At 33.4% G+C, this 9,862-nt stretch overlaps 1 protein-coding gene across 11 annotated transcripts in view; it reads right to left on the minus strand.

Annotated features, from left to right (window-relative positions):
* Positions 1-7,716, minus strand: part of LOC113516875 (basement membrane-specific heparan sulfate proteoglycan core protein) — a 279,082-nt gene extending 271,366 nt beyond the window's left edge. For 6 of the 11 annotated variants that reach the window (XM_052896552.1, XM_052896549.1, XM_052896551.1 and 3 more), the window contains exon 1: positions 7,535-7,702. In XM_052896552.1, coding sequence (XP_052752512.1) covers positions 7,535-7,594 — 60 coding nt within the window. In that variant the 5' untranslated portion in view covers positions 7,595-7,702. Of the gene's footprint in view, positions 1-7,534 lie in introns of all 11 variants that reach the window. The other 5 variants (XM_031911661.2, XM_052896557.1, XM_052896556.1 and 2 more) reach the window with 2 other exon arrangements.
* Positions 7,717-9,862: the final 2,146 nt, after the last annotated feature.

A 9,862-nucleotide genomic window follows, 5' to 3' on the forward strand; every position in this document is an offset into this window, starting at 1 on the left:
CATATTATTATATATATAATAATATATATCTTATATATGTTTATTTGAAAATAAAAAGACTCAATTGGAGATGGGCAGGGCACATGATCAGAGAAGATGACAAGTGGAGTAAGAAAGTGACAAGGTGGTATCCCAGAGAAGGCAAACGGAAAAGAGGCAGACCCTGCATAAGATGGGATGATGACATCAGGGAAGTGGCTGGAAAAATGTGGGACAGAGTGGTTCAGGTTAGGCGAGAGTGGAAACGGTTGGAGGAGGCCTCTGCCAAATGGCAAACAGATCTTAAAAAAATAAGTAAGAAACAATTATTAGAATAAGTTATTTTAAGTTTTTTAAAATTTTACCTGAATAAAGGCTATATTATTATTATATTATTATATATATGTATATTCAGCATGTTTTACCATCATCTCGACCATTACCTTTCTACTGCTGTACATAGGCCTCTCCCATAGACCGCCACAAAGAATCGTTCTAACTCATCTGCATTCCCTGACTTCCTGCGACGCATTTAAGGTCACTCCTGGTAAAACTACTGGCAAAACCGCCCTCATGGCGGAAGCTTATGTTCAGCAATGTACAGTTAGTGGCTGATATCTTGATATTTTTAATAATATTATAAATGTGAAATTTGTTTCTCTTTATTGCCTCTTGATGTCTTAACGACACAACGAAACATCATGAAATTACAGTTAATGTTTTCGATGCAGGATTAAGGCCACTTTTTAATCCGATCACAGATCAAAGTTTAAAAAGGTATAATTAATTACTAGAATAAAATATTGCCAGAGAAAAAGAGCGAAGAGTCTTCAGATAACGTGGATGCATGAGACACTCAATTCTCTCTACCCACCCCATAAGAAATTTAGTACGAATATACTGTAATTGTTACCCACATAAATATGTCAACTTATCGACATTTCCACTTTATATTTGACATAAGACAGCTGATGTGAGAACGACGTAGTTTGCTCAAATTAGGCATATCATTTATTGTAGCTTTTTTTATTTAAAATAATCAAAATAATATTATCCAAATAAAAATTATAAACAATAATATCAAAGCCGTAATTTAATTTATTTTATAATTGATGTTTCTGCCTACCCTAATTGGAGACAGATTTGTGTATATATGTAATTGTATTGCACAATTCGCGTATGTTCTCATACGCGTGATAATTTCAGAAGACAAAATTTTAATTCTTCACACACAAAAGTCCCTCTGTGTGCGCTCGCCCTAATTTTGTCTTGTATCGGTAACAAGACATGTCTACGTTTGCGCGTCGCCTTACTGACACACTAAATTGATAATTTCGAAAATCAACCTTGTCAACAATACAAGAAGGCTCAAATATTTGAAAACGAGACATTTGGATAGTAATAATTAGGATGGCATATATATTTTATCGTTTTTATCTTACGATACGGATATGAATCTATGTACATTTTATATAAAATATACACTTGACCGATAGTTAAATGCTTGTATGAGACAGAATTGGATTAGAATTAATCGAGAATTTATTTGATAATCGAAAAATTAGTATTGACTTCCACGTAACTAGTTGTCCACCAAGAATAAGCACGCATATACTAACACAAAGTTTTCACTTTTTGATACAATTTTTCAAACATTTTCTCTCATAAAAAACTTAACTTAAATTTAAAAAAAAAAGTGCACTTGATAATGGCTGCCCATTATGAAGTGTTGCACTTATGATGCGTTTACGATGCGATTCGGCAATTGGTCTTTTTTTTATGGGTGATAATGGAGTGGTAACCCCACCCGCGCTATCGGTATACACCGGCGAGGCACCAGTAAAAGATGATAGCTGAGGATGAAGCAGGCCAGTTAACCCATCGTGACGAATTCAACAAGAATTGTTCACGATGGTTTCCAGGGGGAGCCACATGGAGGTCGACCTGATATTGCTAAACTCCATTGCTAACAACCCCTTTCCCCCCGTCAATTGGTTTATTATCCATCAACACGTACCTTTAACAGTACTATTAGTCTTTAAAAAACTTCATTAAAATCGGCTTATTTTTTTTTTTAAACAACGATATCACTAATATAACCTGATTCTTAAAGGGCGGTATTTTTATTTCTTCCAAATTACATGCATTTAATAAAATACCATTTTAAGCGTCAAATTTAGAAAATAAATATTAATTAATTTAAGTAAATTTAAAGCTAAGCTTGATAGAACATTCAAGTTAAATTATATAATAAAAAAAAACTACAATGGAAATAATTGGAGGCATCAAGAAAAAAACTTATTGTTTCAACATCATTGGAAGAAATAAAAATACCGCTTTTTATAAATTAGTTTTAATAAATTAGCATCAACAAAACGAAGCAAATAATATTAGAAATCATTTATTTATATTTATAAGCTATTTAAGTAAACATCATATAATAAAAACATACAATGTAAACAATAAATAAACAAAATTATATTCGTTTCAAAAATGGAACAATTAAAAATAAATTACACATAAATCGCTGCAACCAGTTACGGAATACCATAAAAGCTACTCATAAAAGAAAAAAAAACTAAAACCATAAAAACACATAAGTTTTAATTGTACTAAAACGATGAAAATAACATGGTTAATGAAATTTGCAATTGTAAATATATTACTTACATGTATTTCGCTACGCGGCCGTTACCTTAGAGCGAGACTAAATCTGAATAAATGTACGTTTATTACGTACTAGCTGTTCCCCGCGACTTTCTCCGCGTTTCCGTCGATTTTCGTAAAAAAGTAGCCTATGCCCTTCCTCACGGTTCAGTGGTTTTCATGTAACAGACACATTTCCCTTCACTGCTCTGCTCCTATTGATCGAAGCGTGATGAAAAGTATACTATAACCTGCCCAGGATAATAGAATAATAGTACCAAGTTGCGTTAAAATCCGTCGAGTAGTTTTTGTTTCTATAACGATCATACAGGCAGACAGATAAAAAAAATTGTGATTGCATTTTTGGCATCAGTAACGATCACTAATCACCCCCTGATAGTTATTTTGGACATATATTTCATGTACAGAATTGACCTCTCTACAGATTTATTATAAATTATTATAAATTATTATTTATAATAATTACACTAAATATAAATTTATGGAAAAGCAATACACACACATTTTATTTTGTTTTGTATATTCATTTTCACAAATTTTAATTTTAGCCTTAATGCAAGCTGTACGTGGTGTCCGAGTTGGGGGCCTAGATTCCTGAGATACAGATCTCTGATCAAGTTTAGGGTCCAGTCTCCCACAAGTTTTACAGACCATTGTATACATACATTGACCATACATATATAGTTGTATTTTTTTCATGTAACTTTCTGTAAAATTTGTGGAGAAAATAAATAAATAAAAAAATAAAAATAAAAAAAAATACTATGGTGGGACCATACGGTAAATATAGGCATATATATATATATATATATATATATATATATATATATATATATATATACTATCTTAGAATAGTTCACATACTATTTAAAAGGTAACAAACTATTTTTCATTTTTGTAATGTAATAATTTTTAAATTCTTCTTTAACGATGTACCATAAACATTGATAACTTATTTTTTTTTTTTTTAACAAGCTCAAATATTCTGTCATCCAACTACTTAGCCGTGGATAATTCTCTTAACATTATATTAAACGATGAGTTTTTTTACTAAAACTAGATTTATGTGCAAACAAATCTTTTATTCTAGGCCACAGCAGAATATCAGTGTTTTGCTGCTCTATCAGTGTTTAACTCTTGGCCACAGCAGAGTATCAGTGTTTTGCTCTTTTAAGGGCAAAGCAATAAACTGAGATGTGACCATTTTATGTTACTATGACACACGCATGAAGGAAGGGAAAGAAGGGAGATTGTTAGTTTATATATTTTGTTTTTTTGTGTTTTGCTTTTTTATTTTCATTCTTTTATCTCTTTTATTGTGTATTATGTGTATGTTTTTTTTATTATAATTTGTGTGCTGTAAGTAATGTAAATAAATTATCTATCTATCTATCTTATTCAAAATACAAACTAAAAATAAAAATTAATCAGTTCTATAATGAGTTATACTATTTATCCTTACTAATATTATAAACGTGACAATGAGTTTGTTTGTTTATTTGTTAACTTATAGCATCTTAATGGCTTAATCAATCTCTATGAAATTCAGTGCACATGTACTATATGGAATGAAAAAGAATATACCAGAGGGAGACTTTGTACAAAAGTCGATTGCTTGGGTACCTCTGTCCCATTCGTGTTTCAACCGTGAAACAGTTGTGTTTGCATGGCTGTGTTTCGGTTTGAAGGGTAGGATATGGCGTGAATTTACTGGGTACGGAGGAATAACACCCGAGTCCTCAGGAATGGCAACGCATGGGGGGTATCATGGGCGAAACAGTACACTCTGTTATGTCATGCTCATGTCTATAGGCGACGGTTACCACTTTCCATCAGGTGGGCCGTCAGCTTGTTTGCCATTCTAAGTTGTATAAAAAAAAATATAAGCTACTTTTTATCCCGGTCAGTAAACATATCCCGGTCACGGGGATAAAAGCCAATTATTAATAAATGGCGACCCGTCCCAGCTTCGCACTAGTGTCGTTTATTCTTTAATGTATCTACTTATACACAAGTTTAATTACAATGTATTTTACTCAATAACCTTCCCTAAATAAAGCCTATAGGGGGAAAAGGGATTGTTAGTAATGGAGACTGAAAATCCCATTGCTAGCAATATACCCAAGCAGGTCGATCTCCTCGCGGTTCCCTCTGGAAACTATCATGGTTAATTCCTGATGAATTCATCATGATGGGCTAACTGGCCTGTTTTCATTCTCATCTATCACCCTTCACTGGTGCTCCGCCAGCGTATCCCGTTAGCGCAGGCGGGGTTACCATACCATTTTCACCCATCAAAAAAAAAAAATAAAGCCTATATAACATTGAAACCCGTAGCACAATCTGTTGCGTCTTTTAGGAGAAATAAGCAATTGAATTTAACTATTATTTATTTACTTCATCATATCATATCAGCCTTTAACTGTCCACTGCTGGGCATAAGCCTCCTCGTGGTGGGTTTTACCAATAGTTGCCACGCTTAGCAAACGGATGGGTAGCCGTAGTTAGACTTTGGAGATGTTTTAAGAGGGACGCTGCTGCTCATCGTTCGCCCTCCCTTAGTCGCCTCTTACGACACCCATGGATAAAAAGGTGACCTATTCTATGTCGGGACCACATGGCAAATTTATTTACATACTAACTTTTAACTACGATTTTACACGACTGTCCAAAAAAGTAGTATAATGTTTTGAAAGGTTTTTTATGCAACTTAGAATAGCAAATAAGCTGACGATCCACCTGATGGAGAGTGGTAACCGCCGCCTATAGACAAGAACAGCAATGGTACTGCTCATTCCTATAGGCCACGGTTATGTCGGGATATAATAGAGTACGAGTTTACTGTGTCACTTATGACTCCCCTAATGCATTGCCATTCCTGAGGTCTAAAGTATTTTGCCTCTGTATTCTATAATTTTATTGCCTTATCCCACCTTTCATACCAAAACACAGCCGTTCAGACATAACTACTTCATGGCAGAAACACAAATGGTACAGAGGTACTCAAGCAAAGACTTTTGTACAGAATTTCCCTTTGGTGACTTTCTTTATTTCACCATAACTTCCAATTACCTGAGCAGATATATGTAATACCGTTAGAATCCTCACATTACTAGGAGTGACACTGCCAGTACCCAAGCAGAGAACTTTTGTACAAAATTTCCTTTTGATAACTTTCATTATTTCACCATAACTTCAAATTGTTTTGTAAATAGTTCGTTTTAACAGGAAATTGTATATTTTTTTTATTTGCGAAGCAAAACGCAGTTGTTACATAATATTTTATTAGAAATAAGACTATGTACCAAGTTGCCTAAGCTTATAAAAATAGACTACTAAGATATTATGTATTAATTATTTATGTATCAATGTTTTAAGTATGTGAGGTATTTTATAAAATTAGGGTATGATGAGGCTGACAAAAGCCTCTAAAAAAAATTTAAAAAAGAAAGTTGCCTAATCCAATTGAAATATTTTGACACGCAAAACTATGCAGCGTTTATTGCATTTCGCTCGTCTGGGAATCTCATCTTATTCCAAAAAAAAACCGTTCAAGTCTCGTCAATTTGATATTGACAGACATATAATAGCATAGATTACAAATTTTAGTAATTATATAAACATGTATATTTTTAAAATGTTATCTATAATTTTTTTTTCTTAATATTTTTTTAATTAATAGAAACAAAGTTAAAGATGAATATCATAACTTTAATTAAATAGTACTATATATAAGGTACATATAGGTATATATATATAATGTTAAACTACCTTTTTGCCCGCTGCTTCGTACGCATGGATTTTAATAGGACAGCCAATAAAATATCTACCAGTTTTTAAGTTAGGCTTTCAGGAATACAATTGTAAAAACTGAATCTTTATTTAGTGAAATAGTTTTTGCGTGATATAAAATTATTGTTTCGGAATATACATATATCGCTCTTATTAAGATCCGTAGTAACCATTTTTTTTAAATATCCCCAATGTACAGATAATTATAAAGATTTAGATATTATATTAAATAAACAAAACTAAATAAAACAATTTGCAAAGAAAATACAGTTAAGTAATTACTTTTTGAATTAGAATTAATATATTATTTTATTTATGAATTATTTCAATACTAATTTGTATATAATTAATATATATCAATAATTAATTAACAACTATATAAATACTAATTAATTTATAAATATATATATATATATATATATATATATATATATATATATATATATATATATATATAATAAATATAAAATATTGTCTCTAATTACCCTATCAAATTAAAAAAAAAATTAAAAATTATAAAAAAAAATCTAAATAATTTATTATTATTTAGTTATTTTTATATACATTGACGAAATATCCAAAGTAATTTCATTATTAAATTATCAATATCTCTATATTACAATTATCTATCACTATCTAAGGTCATTAATACATTAATTTATACAATAATAGATTACATATATGTATATAAATGGAAAGCTATATATATATGCTGCGAATTAAAAAGGACCCTAACAATAAATTACTGATATAATAATTATAATTATAGAAATTGAAGTTTCCAAATTGCCCACGTTCGTTATATGCCAATGCTGTAACTTAAACTTGGTTGCAAGGAATCCTCGCGTAAAGATTACATCGTGAACTTTTATTAACAAATGTAATGCAGAAACCGGTATCGTTGTCACTAACAATTGACTTGCCAATTATTTTTAGTCACCAATAGTTAACAGAACCACTGTTAAGCCAGTTAGACAGCGGTTAAGTTAAATAAAATACAACACAAAACTCGAACGCGGTTCGTGCAAAAGTTTTTGTAAAACTTATTTTCACGGGCGAGTGGTGAGGGGGGCGTTTTAAAAAGAAATCTACTTACCCTCACGCTCGAGATGATGAGGAGAAGCAGGAGGGCCCCCAGGGTCCCTCCGGTCCTCATGTTGGTCGGCGGCTGTGGTTGCGAATGTTTAAAAGTTACGTGATAACCGGCAACGGAGGCACCGACCGCGCGTGGCCACCGCCGAAGCGCGAATGATGTTTCACGAGTCGTGGCACATTTTCGTCCTTAGTTCCTGACTGACATTTATCGCACGCACCGGCACGGACTTACAGGGTTAGCAGCACAGCCTACGCACCGCGGCTGCACCATGGAATGCGCTTTGTTCATAAAATATAGACACAAAATTCGACGCCGGCCGTTCAAACCGCCAGCCCTGTAGGTGTTACTTTGTTAACGTAACCAATTGAAGCCAACTTAAGATATTAAGTGTATACAAAGTAGGTTTAGGTGTAAGGGAAGGCGTCCCGCTCTCGCATCAAAGTTCCCTGACCCCTCTCCTGCGCTTATCACTTCGCACTTCGGGAATTGAAACGGCGTAATTACAACGCTATGTCTGATAATCTTTGATGTAACGCGCTAAAGTTCAAATTAATATAATTTTAAATTGTTAAATCATATAGTATTGGTATTTGCTCATCGCATCCAAGTTTCTAATGGAGCCTTTACACGAGACTAGTGAATGGTCCCTATATTCTATTTTTAGATAATTATAATGTACCTATCTGCTTTATTTCTGAGACCCAGGTTTATCATTTCAGCTTATTTTAGCCATTAACTGCTCACTGCTGAACAAAGACCTCCCTCTTAGTGGATATTGCTAGTAGCTGCCACGCTTGGCAGGCAGGTTGGCAACCGCAGTAAGTTTTTGGTGATGTTTTAAAAAAGACTCTACTGCCCTTCCCTCCACCATTGTATTCCCTTAATCGCCTCTTACGATACGCCACGGGAAACGCACTATGCCAGGACCACACTGCTCCGATTATTTATTACATTATTATTATATTATAACTAGCTGACTCGGTAAACGTTGTTTTACCATACACATTATCTCTAGAACTATACATGAAAATCTATCGTATTACAATTATTATATTCGATTGCCATCTTGTAACCCTAAAATCGCGATTAAAAAACAGGGATTGATCGTAAAAGCGTGAAAATTCGAATTTGTATTTTTCAATGCTAAGTCATAAGAAAATAAAAATAAAAAAATTGTCATAAAAATAAAAATAAAATATTTAGAGATGGGTCACCCTTACCATTGAGGGGTATGAAAAATAGATGTTGGCCGATTCTCAGACCTACCCGATATGCACACAAAATTTCATAAAAATCAGTAAAGCCGTTTCGGAGTAGTTTGGTAACAAACACCGCGACACGAGAATTTTATATATTAGATTATTCCTAGGCGATTTACTATAGTGCTTCGTCAAGTTTTCTCTTGCTTGATACATGTATATATTTTAAATAAATTCGCTAAAACAGCATAGTCTTTCGGTATGCCATCGGATAGCGAGTTCCATGGGTGTCACAGTGTATTGATTGTGCCCGTCATTTAGTGTACTATAAATCTATTTGTTGAAATAGTTATCACTTTCCAATATCTGTCAACATATTTAAGTTGCATTTAAACGTATAGCGAGAATTTTGACAGTCCTTGCTACTTCACAATTGGTGACGAAACGCAGCATACTTCTTGATCCTGAAGAAGAAACTACAGGAATAGGAGGAAAGTGATAAAAATTTACTCGCTTTGCAGTTATTCGTTACCTAATCGATAACACGTTTATTACCAATTTCTTGTCCAATTTGAAAGATAACGTACAAACATCCATTCAAAAGATAGTTCAGATAATACTTATCTCCTATCAATCGGTAGGTATCTAAAAATATCCATGTGTCAAGGCTACTCTATTGCCACCCGATTTTATCCGACTTTTAAAAATATAATGATTTCAGAATTCATAATGTGTTCACTTCCTGATTCCTTTGCATGATTTAAAGACGTTCGTGATTCACTGTTCATCCCAAAGGTTGACTGGCATTAAGTCTTTTTTTTTATACAACTTACAATGGCAATCAAGCTGACGGTCCACCTGATGGAAAGTGGTAACCGTCGCCTATAGACATGAGCAGTACCATGGACATAACAGAGTATACTGTTTCGCCCATGATACCCCCCATGCGTTGCCATTCCTGAGGACTCAGGTGTTATTCCTCCGTACCCAGTAAATTCACGCCATATCCCACCCTTCAAACCGAAACACAGCTATGCAAACACAATGGGACAAAGGTACCCAAGCAATCGACTTTTGTACAAAGTCTCCCTCTGGTAAACTTTTTGTACAAAATTTTTTTAATGGGTGA

The sequence above is a fragment of the Galleria mellonella genome, unplaced genomic scaffold (assembly GCF_026898425.1).
Source record: "Galleria mellonella isolate WM207_F2 unplaced genomic scaffold, CSIRO_AGI_GalMel_v1 utg33, whole genome shotgun sequence".
Taxonomy (NCBI): Eukaryota; Metazoa; Arthropoda; class Insecta; order Lepidoptera; family Pyralidae; genus Galleria; species Galleria mellonella.